We start from the raw sequence: 21,927 nt of genomic DNA on the forward strand, positions 1-21,927 counted from the left end.
TTCTTAATTTTTTTTTAATGCTTATTTATTTTGAGAGAGAGACAGAGCATGAGCAGGGGAGGGACAGAGAGAGGGAGACAGGATCCAAAGCAGGCTCCAGGCTCTGAGCTGTCAGCACAGGGCCCGACGCGGGGCTTGAACTCACAAACCGTGAGATCACGACCTGAGCCGAAGTCAGACGCCCAACCGACTGAGCCCCTCAGGTGCCCCTAAGGTGCACATTTTTTAAAGTAGTTAAGAAGATGAGCAAGAGAATTGCCAGGCACTGTTCTTATTCTTTGCCTGCTACTTACTCTCTCTTCCCAGAACTGAGCACCTTTCCTCTGACTTAATGGAATCTGCTTTTTATTACACGTTTTTTCTTGAGATGAAGTCAGAAGCCACAAAGAGCACGCTCAGCTTCCTTTCCTGGAATTGAATGTAGACAGAGCCTCCAGGCCTCCGTCACTGCTGTGGTGGGCAAAGTTGGGCTGGTCCAGAAGCCACTTGAGGGACCCCCTTTGCTGCCTAGACAGTCTTATACCTGGGGCTTTGATGTGATGAATGAGATTTTTTCTTTTTTTTTTTTTTTTTTTTTTTAAATTTTTTTTTTTTTCAACGTTTTTTATTCATTTTTGGGACAGAGAGAGACAGAGCATGAACGGGGGAGGGGCAGAGAGAGAGGGAGACACAGAATCGGAAACAGGCTCCAGGCTCCGAGCCATCAGCCCAGAGCCTGACGCGGGGCTCGAACCCACGGACCGCGAGATCGTGACCTGGCTGAAGTCGGACGCTTAACCGACTGCGCCACCCAGGCGCCCCGTGATGAATGAGATTTTTAAGATCAAAGGAGAGCGGGGAGAAATGCCAGGGTTGTGTAACTTTAATACCAAACAGAGCCTGCTGTCCATCTGCAGATAAATGCCTAGAAACAATAATAATGTCGCTAATAATAGTTACCATGTAAAAACATAACTAGTTAGTGCTAAGCAGCAGTGGGCAGGGACTAGTGTGTTTTGTCCCATTTCCTGGCAGAGAGGCCCTCCTGCGTGATGGGGGAGGGATAGGAGAGCCTTGGGACGGAGACTCTGACTGTGGGCAGGCAGACTCATCCCGTGCTTTGCCAGCCTCGTGGGGAAGGAAGCGAGCCTTCGGTGGGCCTGCCCTACGCCCAGGCTTTGTCCCAAGGGCTTGACCTGCAGGATCTTGATTTATTTTTAGAACAAACCCAAGAAATAGCATGCTACTATTTTTCCATTCTTAACAGAGAAGAAACTGTGACTTGGGGTATGGAACTTGTCTGAACAGCAGAGCCAGGGAACCTTCTCTGTGACTCCACAGCTGCCCCAAGTGCTCTGTGACACCCGTTGACCCTGTTGTGTGTGATGGCTCCGTCCCTTAAACAGCCGCGGGACCCTGAACGAGAGCCTCGGCGTCCCTGAGCAGGGCGGGCCGTGTCTCCCACACAGGCCGTCAGGAGTGTCCCGTGAGCTTACTCCTGCAGACTGCAAGTGTGCTGCGTCCGTGGGTTTTGCACCTGCTCGGGAATGGGGTGGTACGATGAAAGTGGATGAGGATATGTCTTTCTTGGAAATGAATTCTCATTTTCTTTTTCTGAGTGTAAAAGTAACACCTAAACTGTAAAAATTCAAACATTACAAGAGTAAACACTATGGCAGATGAAACGTCAGCCGTCTTCCGGAGGGGCCGTCAAAGCCCGCACTATGCTTCGTGGCCGTGGGATCCCGCTTGCACGCAGCTTACACTTAGGGGTGAAGTGAGAATGAACATTAGAAGGTGTTCGTTTTTCTGCCTCTTTCCTTCTAGGATTGTGTTATTATTCACAGTTGATCTTCGAGGGAAGTTCCGACCGGTTAAGGCACCAGCTCCTGGAAAAACCATTTTTCTGGTCAGAAACACAAAAGATTCTAGTAAGGACTTCAAAGTCGACCTTAGCTAATTTCCGAGCCTGTCGGGATTCAGATTGCAGCTGAAGTTTTCTGGCGCTTTGTGTTAAGTTATGAAGGAGTTAATCAAAAGGTGTGATGCTCTCCAGGCCTTTTACATCTTCTGTCTGGACGCTGCCCTTGTGTAGACCAAGGTTGTGTTCTGCACATATGGAGTGTATAACACGGCGAGGCAGACAATCAGAGTCCAGTGAAATTTCAGGAAGTTCTCAGCACTACCCAAAGCAGTTAGTTCCGCAGGCCGGTGTAAACCCTGCTGCGGGGGTCGCTACACTCTTACCCTCAAGAGCCAGGGAGATGGTTCAGGCTTTGTGATCGCTGTCCCGGTTTCTGAGTTCTCCTGTCGTGGTGTGAGAGCAGCCACAGGTAACACGTGACTGAATGCCCGTGGATGCGTTTAAGTTTGCATTTGGTAAAATTTTCATCTCATGAAATTACAGGTTTTTTTCTTTTCTCTTTCTCTCTTTCTCTTTTTTTAATTCAAGAGCTCTGGCCATGTAGAAATAGGCCGTGGGCACATTGGCCCGGTGACCATCTGGCCGTATAGAGGCAAGAGCAGGAACGGCCTCTTTTCCTATCCTGGTCTGACAAGTAAAGGAGAAAGGAACAGTGGCTTTCTGACCCCCTGGCCTTGGGGAAGGGAGGGAGGACCCTCCCCGTGTACCCACTAGCCCTGGAAGGAAGTATCTTGGCTCCGGTCTGATTCCTGTTGAGAAGCGAGGCAGGTCGGGAGCTGCGTCGGTTTCCTTTGCTGCTAACAACTTACTGCAAACCCGTTGGCTTCAAACAACAGAAATTCGTTGGCCTCATAGTTCTGGAGTCACAAGTCCAAAATCAGTCTCACTGACCTCAAGTGAAGGTATCGGCAGGGCTGGCTCCTTCTGGGGTCTCTAATAGAGGATCCGTTCCCTGGTTTTTCTGTCTTCCTGAGGCCGCCCGCCCATTTTCCTTGGCTCCTGGCTCCGTCCTCCCCGTCTTCAAAGCAACACTGTGGCATCTTCCGGTATCTCTTTCTGGCTCTGACCATCCTGTATCCCTCTGGTAAGCACTCAGGATCACATGATGCCCACACAGATGATCCAGGATAACCTCATCATCTCAAAACCATTGATTTAATCACATCGAAAAAGTCTCTCGCAGTGTTTTCTGACCAGCTTCGAGTCTTTGGCAGTAGCTGGGGGTCCAGCAGTTTAGTTCTATTTGGACCTATCTGGAGTTAGTGGCATCAGATCTCATAACTTAAAAGACTCAGTCCCACCAGATGGCCTTGCTTCAGATGTGAACGGGGTACCTGAGCTACATCTCTGCCTAGCTGACTACAAATTTGGAGGTTCCCGTGACACCCCTCAGATATGGTAATCCAGTATAAAGGCTCACAGAACTCAGGGAAGCCTTTACATCCTGTCCCCAGTTCACCATGAAGGATACAACTTACGGAGAGCCAAACAGAAGAGATGTGTAGGACAGGTGGGCAGCCACGGGGCTCTCTACCCTCCCTGGGCCCATCTGCATCCTGCTGGCGTTCTGTTGTGTTCACCCAGCCACACTGAAGGTTTCCAAACTTCCGTGTAGTAGGGTTTTTACGAAGGTTCCTTCACATAGGCTTGATCATTGTCTGTTGGCGATGAACCTCGCTCTCCAGACCCCGTCCTCCCCAGAGGTCTGGAGGTTGGGGTGAAAGTTACAGCCCCTGATCACTTGGTTGGTCCCCCCTCCCCGGCAGCCAGGCCCCCTGTGAAGCTACCTGGAGACCCAGTAAGAGTCACCTTATCAGCATAAGGTCACGTATGGTTGAACGGGGCTTGGCGTGAGTAACAGAAGACACTCCTGACCACACCAGAAATTCCAGGGGTTTTAGGAGCTCTGGGCCAGGAACTGGGGACAAAGACCAAAAGTCTTTTTCTTCTTATACCACATCCCTTTGGCCATGTGAGATAATGTATTAACAGGTTCCAGAGTTTGGGATGTGGACACCTCTCAGGGCCATAATTTTCCTACCACAGCCCACCCTTTGGCCCCTAAAGATTGACGTCTGTTACACGTGCAGAAAGCATTCATCCCTTCTCGAGGTCCCCACGTGTTTGACTCTGACAGCATCAGCTCAAGTACAGAATCTCATCTAAGTCATCAACTGAGAAGTTCCAAATCTCAGTATCCAGTCATGTAAAAATTACTTATGGGTCCGACTCTGGACGCGCTCCATCCTGGGGCAGAATTTCTCTTTGTCTGTGCACATGTGAAGCTAGACAAGTTATCTGCTCCCCAAAGACAAGTTATCTGCTCCCCAAAGCCTAAGGTAACAGTTTTAGACATTATCCTTTGAGAGAGGAGAAAATTGAAGGAAAAGAGGAATTACTGATCCCAAGCAATTTCAGAATTCCGTTGGGCAAACTCAGGTTTCAGGGCCTGGGAAGAATCTTCTGTGGCTTGAGGCTGTGCCCCCGGCCCTCCCCTCAGCATCACCCTTCCTTTTTCTTGAAGGGTAGCACACGTTTGCCCCTGAGTAGTTGGATCAGCCTACTTCCCGCCTGTAGAATTTGGGGAGTCTGATTTCATCCTTTCTCGGTGCATTTTGTCCACACTGGCAGAGTTTCTACCAGTAGAACCTTTCCAGCAACCTTGTGGGTCTCACCTGTATGTCATGGGGATTCACACCATCAGACAAGGTGGCCCTCCATAGAGCCTTCCTAGATAACCCCGTCTCTATTCCTGGGTCCTGCTGTGGTGACGGAGGGGAGTGAGTCCCACCCTTACCTCTTCAGAGAGCTCCCCCCACCGTGTGACTGAACACTCTGACCTTTTGATCCTTCCAAGTCATGAGCAGAAGGTTGTCCGGAAAGGTTTGGCTCCCTCCAGAGCACACTTTTCTTGACAGTCTGTCCCAGTTGTAGCATCTTTTGCAGTCTGGCTAGACTGACAGTTTCCTGAAGCAAGACCTGGTTCCCTTTCCACCTCCTTTATTTCTCCCCTTGGCGTCACTATTATACGCAGCAAGAAGCAGTCAGATCACGCGTCCAGCATGTCGCTTGGAAACGTGCTCAGCCGAATGTCCAGGTTCCTCAGTTTGCTAAGCTTCTTCCCCTGTGGAGGAAGGGCCCCCTTTCCCCGGTTTCCGATGATCGCTCCCTCACTTCCTCCTGAGCCCTCACCGGCGGTGCCTTCAGTGTCCACACACCTACCCGTGGCATCAGAGCTTTTCATCCTGCGCCTCCCAGTTCTGCCCGCCCCGGCCCGGTCCCGGTCCCCGGTCCCACAGCCGCGCCCACTGTTCAGATGTTTCTTCGCGGCGCACCTCTGCTTCTGCTCCCAGATCCGCGTTAGTTTCCTGCTGCTGCTCTGACGGATTACCCAACGCTGAGTGGCGTTCACACAACACGGATCTGTTACCCTCTGGTGTAGGAGTTCAGGAGGCTGAGTTCCCTCTGGAGGCTCCCGGGGAGAATCCTTCTCCTGGCCTTCCCCAGCTTCTAGAGGCTGCCTGTGTTCCCCGGGCTCGCGGCCCCTTCCTGGACTCTGACCCTCTAGTATTCTGCTTTCAAGAACCCTCGTGACCACATCGGGCCCACCCGGTTAATCCAGGATAATCTGCCCATCTCAAGATCCCGAATCTCCTCACAACCTGGAGTCCCCTTTGCCACATAAGGTAGCGCGTCCACAGGCTTGGAGGTTATGACGCGGACATCTCAGGGCCACGATTCTGTTCAGTGCAGGAACCGTTAGCCAGTGCTCACGGCGCCCTTCCCTGGCTCATCATTTGAAATGCGGGTTTAAGAAAATCAACGTGTTTAACTTTGTCTTTTTTTAAAAACCCTTTACAGGAACTTGGATACAATTGGCGTCGCTGTCGATTTGATTCTTCTTTTCCGTGAACTGCGGGTGGAACAGGAATCCCTGTTGACAGGTAACTTGCAGTATGATTCACAGGTTATTTGTGTCTTTGAAACGGGTTTAAAAACTACAACTTGGAGTGTTGTTACGTCGTTCATTAAAGCAAATGTGTCGTGTTTCATGATACAGAGAAACTTATTTAGTGATGTTAGTGAATTTCCATAAAAAAGTGGCAACGGCTTCCTTTCCTCCCTCTGTTGTGGGCTGAACTGTGCCCCCCTTCCCCCCCGACCTGTCCCCAGATCCACATGGCGGAGTCCCCACCCTGTAGCGCTTCAGAATGTGGCTATATTTGGAGACCAGGCCTTTGAAGAGATAAATAAGGTAAGATAAGTAATCCATTATGACTGGTGTCCTTGTAAGAAGAGGAGGTCAGAACACAGACACGCAGAGAGACGATGACCACGCGAGGACACGGGGAGGGGACAGCCATCTGCAAGCCCAGGAGGGGGATTCGGAAGGAACCAGCCCTGCCCACGCCACGACCTTGGACTTCTAGCCTCTGAACTTAGAAAATAAATTCCCGTTGCTTCAGCCACCCGCTCTGTGGTGCTTCGTTATGGTGGCCTCGCCAAGTAATGGTGTCTCTCAGGATGTGTGAAGGTGGCATGCCTGTTCTTGGTGCTGAGTGTGCTCTGAACAGTGACCAAAGCAGGCAGAAAATCTTTGCCTCAGCGTGTTTACAGTGCAGTGGAGGGAGTCCGGTGCTAAATATGTTACCTAAGTCAAATACCTGGCATGACTGAGGGAGGGTAGCTCTCTGATTGTTGGATAGCTGTTGATAAGGGATTAGGAGAGAAATCAAGCCTCTTGATTTGAAGACCAGGAAGCTTTTCTAGACTTTTTTGAATGTTTTTGGTTCTTAAGGTATTAGCATCTATACATCTTCTTTGGACAGGGATCATTACTGTAATATCCTGTAAGAAAACAGAATTTTAACATATGATCTCTATCCAAGGCCTCGGAACGCTTCTTGGCAAACCCAAGTCATTTAATAATAAAATCTTAATGTAAATGTTCAGCTTATAAGATTTACTAGATCGTGGAGTGAACAAATTCTTTCTGATAATTCAATAAATACGTCCTCTAAAGGAGAAATCCCCACAGGTGCCTGGGTGGCTCAGTTGGTTAAGCATCTGACTCGATCTTGGCTTAGGTCATGATCAGAGCCCTGAGTCTGGCTCTTCTGATAGCACGTGGAGCCTGCTTGGGATTCATTATCTCTCCCTCCCCGCCGCCCCCGTCCTCCCCCCCCGCCCCCCGCCACTTCCCCACACACGCACATGCGTGCTCTGTCTCTCTCAAAATAAATAAACTTAAAAAAAAATAATAAAGGAGCAATCTCCAGCAATTTGTAGAATATGATCTTATTTATAAGTTGGTTTACATTTAGTTCTCATTGCCTGTACTGACTCTAAACAGTGAGGCCTTTCATGTTCATGGTAATATACGTGCTACCGTTGGGGTTGAGGAGAGAACTAGATGGGGTAGTCTCTTCACAGGCAGAGAAACTGAGGCACAGAGCACAGGGGGCTAAATTAGCTGTCAGAGGTGCTGCCTGGCTCAGTTCAGTTCTCTTCCTGTTCTGTGATTCCTTAGTGTTCTCATTTAAAACGCCTTTGTTAAAATTCCTGCGTCTCTACCTGGTTGAGAGTTCTTCTTTTGGGGAATCGCAGCGATCTTTTCAATTAACTAAATTGTCTAAGACTCTGCACACAAAGCGTTTGCTCTGCGTTGTTTTGAACAGCTCTAATTTCTCAGGTATTCTCGAGAAACCGATAGGGTGTAGGATTTAGTTGGAGGGCATTTTGAAGACGTTCTGTGCTTAACGGTCTTTTTGTAGCTTCATTTTATGGCGAAACGGAAGCCTCCGTGCTCCAGTTGGGGGAAGACAAATCGGCAGTGAGATCCAGGTTGCGCTCTGTTGCGTGGAAAAGCCTCTGGTTTTGAAGCCTGCGTGTGGCGCGAGAAGGGGAGTTCGGAGTGGACCGCGTTCCATAATTACTGAGACCTCCTGGTGTGGTGGATAGTGGGGCCCTGGCAGCACCGAAGCGGGCGGACGTGGGTTTCCCTGGATGGATTCCTGCATGAGACGCCCCGGGGAGGCAGGGCGCGCACGCTGTGACTGAGTAACTGGCAGAGCCAGCGGCCCGCCGCGGGGGCGTCGAGCCCCATCCCCACGCCCCCCGCGCAGCAGCGCTGCTCCCGAAACGGCCCCTCGCCCGCCGCTCCCCATCCTTATGGCAGCACATCAGGCGCCCTCCTGTCTTCCCCCGGCTCCAGGGGCCCCTCCGCTCTACCCCAGACGCGCCACGGGAGACTTGCTGTAGGGTGTTCACGTGATCAAAGACTGTTTCACGGGACTGATTTTTCTCTTCGCCGAAGCAAGTAGGCGATCCGACGAAAAACTTACAGGAGCTGATTGCTGAAACTTTTCATGACCTGATTTGTCGTTGATGAATACATTGGCTGTGTGGTCGGTGGCCTGGCTTTTCATTGATACGTGCCAGTCAGAGGGCAGATCTTCAGACACCTGTGTTGTGTTGTGTTGGTGTATTCAGAGTTGTTTGCCGGGTTGGCGGCTGTATTTGTTTTTGTTTTTTTAATGTTTTTTTTTAACATTTAATTATTTTTGAGAGAGAGAGAGAGTATGAGCAGGAGAGGGGCAGAGAGGGAGGGAGACACAGAATCCGAAGCAGGCTCCAGGCCCCGAGCGGTCGGCACAGAGCCCGACGCGGGGCTCGAACCCACAAACCGCGAGAGCACGACCTGAGCCGAAGTCGGGCGCCTAACGACGGAGCCACCCGAGGGCCCCTTGGCAGCTGCGTTTGTGTTAGTTTCATTAAGTGATACGTTTCTTACTGACGTGAGACTCACGGGCACACGGGTAAGCACTCGCTGGTGAACCGTTGAGCGGCACTTGGGGCAGTCGCCGTGTTGTGCCCCCACCGGCTCAGACTGCAGATACTTTCACGATCCCGAAAGGCGACCCTGTGCCCCCTGAGCTGCTGCTTTCCGCTTCCCCTCCCCTGAGCCCTGGCTGCCGCTGGTCTGCGTTCTGTCTCTGCGGGATTACCTCTTCTGGATTTCTCCTGGGAGTGGAATCAGGATTATTGGACCTTCTTTGGCTTCTTTCACTCAGCAGAATGTTGTCCAGAGTTTATCCCCGTCGTAGCCTGTGTCAGCGCTTTATTGTTTCAGATGACTGAACGACGTTCCGTCGTGTGCACGTAGCACAGTTTGTCTGTTCACTCAGTGCCGGACGTGGGGTCGTCTCCACCGTTTGGCTGTTCGGATCGGTGCTGCTCTGAGCAGGCGCGGATGTGTCCCATCCGAGTACCGTTCTCTGTTCCTTGAGTGTATCAGGAAGAATTTCTGGGGCAGTTTTATATTTAAATTGTCAAGGAACTGCCAGACTTTTCTCAGCGGCTGAACTGTTTTTCGTCTTTACTGAGAACGTACATCATTCCGGTTTCTCCATGTCCCTGCCGACGTTTATTTTCCTTTTTTAAATTTTTTTTGGACTCTAGTCATGCTGACATTTGTGCAGTGGTGTCTCATCGCGATTTGTGTTTTCCTCTTGAGGAATGATGCCGAGCACCTTCTTAGGCGCCTGGTTTGGCCATTGGTAGATCTTCTTTGGGGAATTGTCTGTTCAGGTTCTTTGCCCAGCTGTTCATCGGGCTGTTTGTCTTTTTTGTGGGTGAATTTCAAGAGTTATTTGTATATTGTGCATGCTGAGAATTGCGGTGAATCTGTAGATCCATTTGGGGACACCTGGCCATCTTCGTGACCCTGAGTCTTCTGGTCCGTGAATGTGGACCGTCTCTCCACGCATTTAGGTCTGTAAGTTCCGGTTGTGCTGGCTTCAGGCGGATCACGTGTGTTTATAGGCAGAGTGGGAGGATATTACTGAGGCAAGGAGGAGAAGGGACGTCAAAAAGGTATTTCTCACTCCTTGGGAAAGGCAGTTCACGGTATTCCTGAATTTATTTGGAATTCAGCAGTGAAATTTGGACTCAACAATGAAACTTAAAGAAGTTTTATAGTATGTTAGTTCAAGCGTAACATAAGCCTTGTAAAAAGTATTCTGGTTCTTTCTTTTTTTTTTTAAATTTTTTAATGTTTACTTATTTTTGAGAGACAGAGTGTGAGAGTGGGAGGCACAGAGAGAGAGGGAGACACAGACTCCGAAGCAGGCTCCAGGCTCTGAGCTGTCAGCACAGAGCCCGACGCGGGGCTCAAACCCACGGACCGTGAGATCATGACCTGAGCCGAAGTTTGACGCTCCACTGACTGAGCCACCCAGGCGCCCCAGAAGTATTCTGGTTCTTAATAAAGCGCCCATACTGTGTTGTGACTGTTTCTCTGTGAGAATCGTCTTTTTGTGGATTTTTAGCAGGGTATCTGTGCCAGCTTTTTGTTACCACTCTTGAGGTAAAAACTGTAATTACATTGTCAAAATAATATTTAGAGTATTATTTTCAGAGAATAATTGCAGTGGTGTGACGAATATATTATGCTCATCAAATTTTATGTAAACACAAGCATGAGTTATTTTAATTGAGTTATTGGTGTTGTTTTTGGCCTTTATTTTCTAATCTGTAAAAATAATGTTGGGATTTTTGAGGGGCTTTGTAACATTTGCAATATTTACACAGATCAGTTGATAAGCTGTTTGGTCAAAGTAAACGGCCATTTGTACTTGTCTGGGGTTTCTTTTCTTGCCGCTAGGACATCTTTAAACCTTTTCCTTCCTGGAATCGTGTTCTGATTCAGAGTGCTAATTTTTAGCTGCCTGATGAATTGTTAGGTCAGTTGGCTTCCAGACCAACTTATATTGTTGGCGTGTGTGTGTGTGTGTGTGTGTGTGTGTGTGTGTGTGTGTGGGCAATTTTACAAAGATTTGGCTGTTAACATTCTAAAATACTCAGTGAAAATATAAAGGGCATTTTAAATTGTGATTTAAGATTAAAAATGAGGATCTAACTTTTCACTGTAACCATTTTCCATAACTTGTTACAGAGTAATTTTTAAAAACTCAGGAAAGTGGAAAGAAAAATAGTCATCGTGTACATGCAGGCTGCTTTAGACAAACACTTGACTTTTTTTAGTCCTTTTTCAGTGTTTGTACGTATGGGAATGACTGTGTACTTGGAATTCTAGATCTTGCGTCTTTTGGATCGTAATGTTAACTCTGTTCAGTTTTGAAGTTCTTGGTTCATCGTTTCCTTTGTATTTTTTTTTTTGTCCTTCTCTCGGTGTTGGCGATCCCCGGCCACAGCTCGGCCATCTTTGAGCCAGGAATCGTTGAATCACTGTGTAAGTGAGGGGCGCAGGCACATTACACACCTTATCTTCCTTCATGTTCGTGGCTACTCTGCCTTTGAGGTGTTGGAGGAACAGCGCGTCCCGTGCTCAGCCAGGGATCAGGTGATAGGACTCGAAGGGAAGGCCAGATCCCCTGAGAGCCTGAGGACAGAGGACGGGAGCCCTGGGCCCCGAACAGCAGGCCGGCCCCCTCCTCTGGCAAAGCAGAGGCCTAGAAAGCTTAAAGACTTCGGAAGTCCCCCCGCTCTTAAAATTGCCCTCTGGTTGCTGATGGGTGGGCGGGGGGATCCTTTCGGGGAGCAAAATCTTTCATTTCGGCTCCTTCTCCTGTGACTTGTTACCTTGATCAGCCTCGATTCCCCCCTTGGGGAAGAGCCACCCGCCTGCTGCTGCTTTTGCCCCGGGGCGGGCTGTGTGATGGGGTTCTGGTTTGCCCCGTGTAAAAGGCGTAGATGTCAATACCTGCCTCCCAGGTTGTCGCGGGGGTCAGAGGAGGTGCTCCCGGTGGATCCTCCGCAAGCGTCAGTTACCGCCTCCGTTCTCGCTGCCGCTGTCCCTCAGCCCTCGCTTCTTGGCGCTCAACCCGTGCTGGTGTTTACTTCCTCGGAAGCGTCTCGGTCTCTTTCCGCTCAGGATCTCGTCACATGCCATTCCGCCTGCATGGGCTGCGCTGGCCCCGACGTGAACCGCTTCCAAAACAGTGAGCAAACAGCAGGGCGCGGGCGTCTCCGCCTCGGCACGCATGCCACGCATAGCTGGGGCGCGGCCCTGGGAGGCCGAGGCCCGGCCAGCAGGGGCCTTTTAGGTATGGGGTGTGTCGCCAGGAGGGGGCTGGGACTGGCGTTTCGGGGGAGTATCTGGTTACCGCAAAGGACAGAAGTATTTCAAGTATTTCCCCGGCCAGCATTGCGGTGCCCGTGTGAACCATACGGACACCGGCTCGCTCCCATCAGCCGGCTGGCCTTGAAGGCGCGCAGCGCAGCCTTAGTCGTGGCCGGCCCCTCACTGGCCGCTGATTTATGTGCTCGCTCTGTGCCTCTTTTCTTCATCTGTGAAATGTGGACGGTGCCGTCCGCCTTAACTATGAAGATACAGTAAGAACCCACATAAATTCCACCTGCACATCACGGGAGCGATTGCTGTGCGTTGGACGTCGTTCTGGCTCCTCGGCCACTGTCACTCACCCTGGCGTCCGGGTCCTGTGTGGCGTTGCCGGGCCCGGGCGTCCGTGTGTCGGGCCCAGCTGAGCGGCAGGCGGGAGGAGGAGGCAGGGACTCGCTCCCCACTCGCGTCTCCCTCCCAGAGCCGTACCTGCGCCCACCTTCCGTTGCTTTCCCCGTCGGCCTCGTTTTGTTTCCCCCGGGGGGGACCGTCATCAGCTGGCCAGGCCTTGTCCACGCCCCCTCCCTAAGGTGTCCCCTGTGCTCCCGAGGCATCCGCGGTCACCGGGCGGCCCCTTTCCCCAGGGGCCTGGCTCCCAGCCCCGCGGAGCCCCTGCAGGTCCTGGGCTCTCAGAAGCTCCCCCTGGTGCCGTCGGTTCCGAGGGTGGTAGCTGTTTCCTGTAGCCCCGGTGTCTGTGTTACCTCAGTGTTGCCTTTGCAGCGTATCTGATCCCTGATAGCAAGTTTTCTTCGTTGAAACAACTAGTTCGGTTCTGTTCGCCTGAGGTCCTGCCTGAGCTATGATCCTGCTCTAAGGCCTGTGCTTGGTGCCTCTTCTCTTGCTCCCACAGGGGCCCCCTATGCCTTCCTCCCTCTCTTCCCCACTCCTCCCTCCTGCTCTCCCTTCTCTCCATCTGCTCTGCTGGAGAGGGCACGTCCAGGAGATGGAAACTTGAACGCCATAACTTGAACGGGGACAATTTCATGTAAAGAACTGCTAACTGTCACAAAGTCTTGAAATACAGGATTGGGGCGCCTGGGTGACCCAGTCGGTTAAGCGTCCGACTTCGGCTCAGGTCATGATCTCACACGGTTCGTGGGTTCGAGCCCTGTGTTGGGCTCTGTGCTGACGGCTCAGGGCCTGGATCCTGCTTCGGATCCTGTGTCTCCCTGTCTCTCTGCCCCTCCCCCGCGCATGCCCTGTTTCTGTCTCAAAAATAAATAAACACACACACAAATCAAAAACAACAGAGGATCTGGCCGGTGGGGAAGTCGTGGGGAGGCGGTGTCGGCGGAACTTGCTGGAAATCCACCCTCTGGGGTGCAGGGGCAGGTCGTTCACAGGGAGGTATCCTGACTCGGAACTTGCTCAGAAGCATCCCGAGGAAGTTCTCGGCTGCTGGACACGCCCGGTTGGTCACAATTTGCCGGAGCAAATCACTGGAGAGACTCGACCGCAGCGGGCGGATGCCGGAGAAGCAGCGTGCTGCAGGAAGCCTGGCGATGCCGAACTTGCCAGCCGGCGAAGGAGACTTCCCGGAAGGGCCCGTCTGCCCTTTGGCAGGGCAGGCGGTGGAGGGTTTACGAGACCGGCGCCCGCTCGGAAACCTAGTAAACCCGGCCCGCGCACGGCTCCCGGGGATGTCCGGGAGGCGCCGGGTTTAGAGAGCCCTCAGCTGCGCCGCACCACCTTCTCATAGACGCTCGGGTGTCATCTGGCTGATTTTTGCCAGTCCGGCGGGTGTGTAGTAGAATCTTGGCCTCTTCCATGGGGTTCAGCACTTTCTATACTTTGCCTTTTGGAGATCTTTATTCAGCGTTGCTTCAAATCCCCCCCTCCCGTTTTTCAAATCAGATTTGTCTGTCTTTTTACCGACTTACAAAAGCTCAAATCCTGCGGTAGTTACGTGTTTCCGTTACGTGTTCATTCATATCTTTTCCTGTTCTATGGATAGTTTTTGTTTTTGAACCCTAGGATGTTAACACTTTTGAGAAAAAAGTGTTAGTTTTGATGTAGTCTAGGTGGTTAATGTTTTTCTTTATGGTATTATTTTGTGTGTCTTGTTTAAAATATCTTACTCTGCAGTGTTGTTTTCTAAAAGCTTTCTAGTTCACTTTTTTACGCTTAGGTTAGTACTTGGAGTTGAATTTTCTGTGTTGTGTGGGGCAGGAGCCCAGTTTCCATTTTTTATACTGGTACCTACCATTGCTTACTGTTTTCTGAAAACAAATCCTCTTACCTCGTGATTTTCAACAGCGTCTCAGCTGTCGGCTGTTTATATCATGACATAAATTTTAGAATCATCTTGTCAGATTAGAGATGCCCACACAAGCATATAGATGTTCTCTGATGTGTAAAATGACACACACACACACACACACACACACACACACACACCCTGTGGGGAATTTAGTCTCAGATTGCATTTGATCTCTAGAGAAAAACGGATTCCTCTCATCTGTGAACGTGGTATAATTCTTTACTCGATCAAGTTTTAGAATCTTTTTTCTTAGTGGCACTGGGCATCATTTTTAGTTACATTTTTGATGCTTTTTTCTTTTTAATGTTTATATATTTATTTTGAGAGAATGAGAGAGAGAGAGAGAGGGAGAGGGAGAGAGGGAGAGAGAGATGTGAGCGGGGGAGGGGCAGGGAGAGAGGGAGACATAGAATCCCAAACAGGCTCCATGCTGCCAGTGCAGAGCCTGACGTGGGGCTCGAACCCATGAACCGTGAGATAGTGACCTGAGCCAGAATCAAGAGTCGGATGCTTAACTGACTAAGCCACCCAGGCGCCCCATTTTTGGTGCTTTTATGAATAGGCTCCATTCTTGATTTTTTTTGCTCGTTCCCTATATGTATGGAAGTATTACTGACTTTTTAAATATTGACTTTGCATCCAGAAGCTTTTGGGACTTACTAATTCAGACAACTCGTACGCCTAAAAGTGTTGACCACATACATTAGAAATGACCTTTCAACTGTAGAGGAAAACAAAAAAACAGTTCAGTGTTGTCTTCTCCAGCGTTTGGCCTTTCTTTGTCTTGCCGGCCCGGATCGTCAGGGGAGTGTGGACTGGAAGTGGTGATAGCAGGCACCTCCGTCTCCTTCCCTTTCAGAAGGAAGGCTCCTTCTCCATCTGGCTGTTAACCATAACGTGCACCTTGCGTTTTGTGTTGGGGACCCATTTTTAGGGTAAAGAAGCCCTCCTCTGTTCCTCGGTGGCTATGAGTTGTTCAGTTTGGCTTGTTGTTTAAAATTATGAACGGGTGTCGAATTTCACCAGCTACGTCTTCTGCAGTCTTCGGGATGATCGGATCGTTTTGTCCTTTGTAGGTTGATGCGGTCACTTACAAAGTTCGACTCTGGGAGGGTAGAGCAGTTTGCGGTGCGGGTGTGAGTGCAGCTTCCTCTCTGGTACGAGATTCCTCCTGAAACACGGGTTTTGCGTTTTTACCTTCTGTTCTCTTCCTTTTTCATAGTGTGCGTGTTCAACTTGGGTATCGGTCCCAGTGAGGCTGGCCGCACCGGCTTGGTTTGAGGGTCTGCTCTCTCTCTTCCCGTTCCTTGGAAGGGTTGTGTAAGTTGGAAGTCTTTCTCCCTTGAATGTGAGCTGGCGGGAAAGCCGTCTGGGTGTAGGATGTGTTTTTGTGGGAAAATGTGACTGCCGCTTCAGTTCCCTTCGTGGCCGTCGCGCTCTGCGGGCGTTCCCTGGATATTTTACAGAGACAGTTTGTGTTAGCTGTGCTCTAGGGTTTTGTTCATTTAATTGAAGTTTGCAAACAGTGTGGCCTCATGTTATTTGTGATATCTTCTGACTTTCTCTTTTGGCAGCCTCGCCTTTGTCATTTCTGAACGTGTAACGTCGGCGTCCTTTGTGCCTTTCCTCCATTTTGACCCGTTTTTCCAAAGGTTGGTCTGTATGGTGCTTTCTGAAGAGTCACGTTTTCGATTTCCTGATACCCTCTTTTTATGACTGCTGTCAGTTTTAATAATTTCTTGCTCTTAATCTTTATTTTGTTCCTTCCCTGTTTTGGGATATTTTTATTCTTTTTGTAATTTCTCGAAGCAGGTATTCATTGATTTTTGTCATTCTTCCCCAAAATACGCATTTTAAAGCTTTAAAAAGGTTTTCCTTTCTGTACTGTGTTAGCTGCATCGCGAAGCTTTGGTTTGAGGTATTTTTGTTAACATTTGGTTTGAAATATTGTATTTCCGTAGTGATTTCTTTTCTGTCCCCACAGGTTATTTAGGGGTCTGTTTTCTTGTTCTAAACCTGGTGACTTTCCGATCATTTTGGGGACTAATTTCCCCCAAATACTCGCACGTAGGTGTAATTGCCACGTAGGAAGCGAGCACTGTCTGTATGGCAGTCTTTGAAAGTGCGCGGAGACTCGTCTTTTTCTCCGGCACGTGGTGAAGTGCTTGGCGGTGTGTCCTTGGGAAGACCATACGCTCTGCGGCTGAAACCCATTTTTCCTTTTCGCTAATCAGCTTCACGTATAAGCAAGTGGGTGCTCGGATAAGCACGAGACAACCGTATTGGGTTGATACGGTCGCAGGAATAAATCCGGAATCGCGATACCTTGTGATTGTGTGACTTGGGTCAGATTCCTTCTAACCGCCGTGGGTCTCGGTCTGCTGTGCTCTGTAACGAGGATAGAAGCACCTGTCTCGGCAGTAGGGTTCTCCATACGGTAGTACAGTAAGCATTGTGATAAGCGAGTGCGTATATAGTGAGCGCTCACGGTGTCTGTTTAGAGTCTCCGACCCCAGGAACAAACACATGTTTTCACGGAACATTTGGAAACCTGACATTTTAAACCAGTATTTATCAAGTCCGTATTGTGCCAGTAAAGAGGGTGGCCAGGTGAGCCTTTTCTGCGTTCTCTCCCGCACGTTCAACTGTGCTAGCAGGTTCCCGTGTCATCCTTATGACTGACAAAACAGGGACTGTCCACGTTCCGGGGGGGAACTTGGATCTCACAGAGGTCACGTGCCTTGCGCACATTCACGCTACGTTGGGAGTTGCACACAGGTCTGTGTTTGTGGCCGGTGCACAGTTGTGTTCTCCTGTTACTCTTTCCTTTAACAGACTATTTTTTAGAGCAGTTTTTGGTTCACAGCAAAATTGAGAAGGTTCAGAGATTTCTCGTGGGTCTTCTGCCCCTGCCCCTGCACAGCCTCCCTCGCGTTTCACGTGTGGCGCCACAGTGACAGCTGATCCTGAGCCATAAGCTTGAATGCGCGGCTCCTCACCTTCGCAGATGGACTTTTACACAACATGCTGTGAATGTATTGTCTCTGCCCCGTCAGTTTCTTAGTGTTTTCTTTTCTCTAGCTTTCTTTATTGTAAGAATATAGTGTATGAAACAACGTACAAAATATGTTAATCAGCTGTTTATGTCATTGATAAATCTTCTGGTTAGCAGTAGGTTATTTATTCATAGTTAAGTTTTAGGGGAGTCAGAGGTCATCTGTGGATTTTCGACCGTGTGGGGATCAGTTCCTCTACCCACCCCCACCACCCCCCCCCCCCCCGCCCCATGTTCAAGGGTCATCTGTAATGCATTTGTTATGTTGTTATCACCCAAAGTCCGTAGTTTACATCATGGTTCATTCTTGGTGTTTTACATTTCATGGGTTTGGACAAAAGTATGTGCAGTGACGTGTATTCACCGTGATAGAATCATGCAGAATAGTTTCACTGCCTGAAAGTCCTCTGTGCTCTGCCTGTTCATTGTCCCTGCCCTGGTCCTGGGCGACCACAGATCTTTTTACTGTGTCCGTAGTTTCGCTTTTTCCAGAACGTCACAGTCGGGATCATACGGTATGTGGCCTTTTCACTTGGTAATTGTATGGAAGTTTCCTCCATGTGTGTTCATGGTTTGATAGCTCGTGTCTTTTTAGTGCTGAGTAACGTTTCCTTGTGTGCACGGACTGCAGTTCCTTTATCTGGTCATGTACGGAAGGACGTCGTGGTTGCTTTCATAATTTCATTTGGCAATTATGAGTGAAGCTGCCGTGAATATTAATGTGCAGGGTTTTGTGTGGACATAAGTTTTCGGTCACTTTGGGTAGATACCAAGGGTTGCGATCGTTGGATTGTGTGTTAAGCGTGTGCGTGGTTTTGTAAGAAGCCGCGGGACTGAACTGTCCTTCACAGTGGCCGTACCATTCTGCGTCCCTACCAGCCGTGCGTGAGCGTCCCTGTCCCTCACATCCGTGCCGGCACTGTGTGTTGTCAGTGTTGTGGGTGTTGTCCAATATGCTCTAGTTTTATCGGGTGAAATGTTCTGAATGTGTCAACTAGGTTGTTACTAAATGCTGTTAAAATCTTTTACATAGACTAGTTTTTTGTCTGCTTGTTTTATAAGTCACCAGGAAAGTTGTATTACTACTGCAGAGTTTAATTGTGGGTTTTTTTTCTTTCTTCTGTAGTTTTGTTAATTTTTCTTTTAATTATATATATGTGTGTGTATATGTATATATATATATTTGAGGCCATGTTATGATTACAGTCTATAATTATTATCTTTTTGGTGAATTGTCATTCTGAAATCATTTTTTTTTTTGAAGTTTATTTCTTTTCTTTAGCAGTCTCCACACCCAACATGGGGCTCACACTCACAGCCTTGAGACTAAGAGTTTGTGCTCCACCGACTGAGCCAGCCCGGCGCCCCTGAAATGATAATGCTTGTTTGCCTTAATGTTTCTTACGTCTCATTTTAAGGGGTCTGTGACTTCCTGTTTAGCTGGTATTTGCCTAATACATCTTTTTGCTATTCTTTAACTTTTAATATTTCTATAGTATTATATTCTAGATGTTTTGTTTTAAGTAGCATTAAGTTAGATTTTTAAAAATCCGGTCAAAGAGTAACTCTTAATTGGAGCACGTAGTCCAGTGATAGTTAATGTAAATTAGAGGTATATTGTGTTGACATTTACAGTTTTTTAAAGAAGTTAATTCAGTTTGTATGGAGCACGTTGTTTTGGTAAGGCATTTTAATATTAACGTCACGCCCAAAGTTTCATCGCGGTGAGAGACTTATGTAGTTAAAAGAAGTTAACAGAAACTTCCCGTTTAATGACGTGGAATGGTTTCTATTAAGATATGTTTATTTGGTGTGTTAACAAGTTTTTAAATTGTATCTTTCTTATTTTTATAAATCGTCAGCATTTCGCTGTGGCCTGCAGTTTCTAGGCAACATCGCCTCACGGAATGAAGATTCGCAGTCTGTCGTGTGGGTGCACGCTTTCCCAGAACTCTTTCTGTGAGTATATCGATAGAAGTTTCTCTCATTCTGGAAAGACTGGTTATATCATTCCATTTAGGTGAAGTTCAAAAACAGGGAAAACTAGCCCTTGGTCAGAGAGTTGAGGATGGCCCTTGGTGGTGGTGGGCGGGGGCAGGATCGGCACCAGCCGGGAGAGGGCACGAGGGAGTCTCCTGGGGTTCTGGGAATGTTCCGTGTCTTGACCTGCATGGTAGTTATGGAGTTATATCCACATCTAATAATTTATTGGGCTGTACACTCAAGATTTATGCCCTTTATTGTATGTCAGCTTTTTTTTTTTTTAAGAAAATAAGAGTTTTGATTAAAGTAAGAAATACTGTTAAGTTCACTGTGATTTATAGGAAAACACATTCGTAAGAAAACAAGCCATAAAATGCTGGAGTATGGGCAGTGAATTGGTCATTATTTATCCATCGAGCACTTGTTATGTGCCCAGCACAAGGCTGTCTGGGTAGATCTGAAGAGCGGTAAGATGGGCACAGCCAATCCGTTTGTCTAGGTTGGTTCGCGGTGCTTTTCCTGGTGATTTGGTACTTTGTTTTGACCAACTTCTGTTAGTTCACACAAAGTTGAGCACCGGGATAGAAGGCGAGTGGGTAACGGAGGCAGGGTAGGCAGTAGGAAGCGCTGTCTCAGAGTGGGCGGCCTGGCTTCTAGTCCAGGCCCCGTGGCCCACGAGGGGTGTCCGTGGTCGTGGCAGCAGTAAGGCGGCCGAGCAGTGGCTGTTTCTCCGCCCCGGTTGGGTATTCCGTGCGGGCGATTCCTGTCCTGTGAGCGGCAGGAATCCTGTCCTGTGCAGGGCGGGGTGAGGACCGACGCTCACCGCTGGTCAAGGGCAGAGCTGCTCTCCGGGTCCAAAGGCGGTGCTCTGCTGCCTAAACGCCCTGCTGCCTTCCCCGGTCGTGTCGGGTTTCTGGGCTTCCGTGTAAAGTATGATGTCAGGATCACATAAACTCGAGTGTGATCCCTAGCTCGCTTGAGTCGATAACTGGCTCTCAAATTCCTCCAAATAATGAGAGTTGAAGGCACCAAATCTTTATGATTTACGATAATTGAGCTTAGGTGGAAGGAAAGAATTGTGGAATTCGAGCTACAGAAATAGAAATTGCTCATTCTTGAGAATCCCTGCCTTTAAAACATTTTGAACACCTAGTATCTGTGGTTCTGAGCTAGGTGAGTGGAATTTGGGTAATTTAGATCTATTTATAATTCCCCAAAAGCCCATGCTTTGGGGGAGATAAAGGAACAGGTGAGCACACCGTAGTGTAAGACGGACACGGTTCGAGCAAATCCGAGTGTCCCGGAAACCCAGAACAGAGGCACCTGGACAGGGCAGAGAAGCCGCGACAGGTTACGCGGTGGTGTTCCTTACGGGGTCAGATCTGATCCTCACGGAAGCGCCGTGAGATAGGCCGGGGAGGTCGTCGTAGTCCATTTTTATATCAGAAAACACACTGAAAGAGGTAATTTGCGCTCTGCGCGCGTTTGTGAGACAAATGTAACCAAATTTGAGTTCCGTCTTTGAGAGGTACTGGCTTTGTGCACTTGGGCAGCTAGAGTCCCAGTCGCTGTCTGTAACGTATGGATAATACCTCCTCCGGGAGAGTATGATGAAGTGGAACTGGAAAGAAAAATCCTGCCGTAGTGCGCAACCCGGGGCGTAATTGGCCGTGGGTAACTCAGCGACCTTCCTAACTAAGATCGCGTAGCTGAGAGGTGATGAGGCGGGACTCACCCTGACGCTCTTGGCTCCACTCTTGCCAGGGTACCATCTCTCCACCGTTCCCGTAAACCCTCCGACCCTCGTGATGCTGAAAGGAGTGCCCGTAGTTAACGGGGCCTCACGTTTTACCTTTTGGTTTCTTTTTTCTAACAAGAGTGAACATTTTCACGTTTTATAGATGTCATCATTTATCTTTTCCTTTAATCGGGTGGTGTTTGCTTTTTGCTTTCAAGTCCTAAAGTCCGCTGCGTCTTTAATTTTGGCTACAGTGTGTCACGACTCGTTTTAGATTGCTCTTTTTCCAGTAGATAAGGTACTTGTCTCAAAGTGTTGTCATTCTTTGTTAAATCCTCAGAAACATCAGTATGCACTGCATTTGTTAATTGGGTGATTGTTGTTTGTCAGAATCCATATTTTACCATATTGCTCAATGGGGCTAATGCCCTGATGTCTTTCTTTGGAAGGTCTTGCTTAAATCATCCGGACAAGAAAATTGTTGCCTACTCGTCAATGATTTTGTTCACCTCCCTGAACTCTGAGAGAATGAAAGAACTGGAAGAGAATCTGAACATCGCGATTGACGTCGTCGAAGCTCACCAGAGGCAGCCCGAGTCGGAATGGCCGTAAGTCTCTCGCTGGCAGTCTGATTGCTTGAGAACATCCGAGCGGATCCCTTTCCTTGCGGAGCAAACCAGAGTTTGAATTCCGGTAGCTGAACAGCAAGTTGACGCTAAACGATACGGACAAAATGAGAAAGCGTCTGGGCAGCACCTGGAGGCTGGGGAAGGTGGGGTGACGGGCGAGTCGGGGGTCCTGGGAGGCGGTGAGGCCCGGGGCGCAGCCTGAGGACACGCAGCCC

General features: G+C 49.0%; 1 protein-coding gene across 4 annotated transcripts in view; it reads left to right on the forward strand.

Annotated features, from left to right (window-relative positions):
- ATXN10 (ataxin 10) overlaps window positions 1-21,927 on the forward strand; it is a 167,409-nt gene that overhangs the window by 20,589 nt on the left and 124,893 nt on the right. For 3 of the 4 annotated variants that reach the window (XM_053895388.1, XM_053895386.1, XM_053895387.1), the window contains exons 3-5: window positions 5,765-5,847; window positions 19,225-19,321; window positions 21,533-21,691. In XM_053895388.1, the coding sequence (XP_053751363.1) occupies window positions 5,765-5,847; window positions 19,225-19,321; window positions 21,533-21,691 (339 nt within the window). The remainder of the gene's footprint in view (window positions 1-5,764; window positions 5,848-19,224; window positions 19,322-21,532; window positions 21,692-21,927) is intronic. The other variant, XM_053895389.1, reaches the window with a different exon arrangement.

Source organism: Panthera pardus, unplaced genomic scaffold, assembly GCF_024362965.1.
Source record: "Panthera pardus isolate Hobbes unplaced genomic scaffold, ASM2436296v1 HiC_scaffold_6, whole genome shotgun sequence".
Taxonomy (NCBI): Eukaryota; Metazoa; Chordata; class Mammalia; order Carnivora; family Felidae; genus Panthera; species Panthera pardus.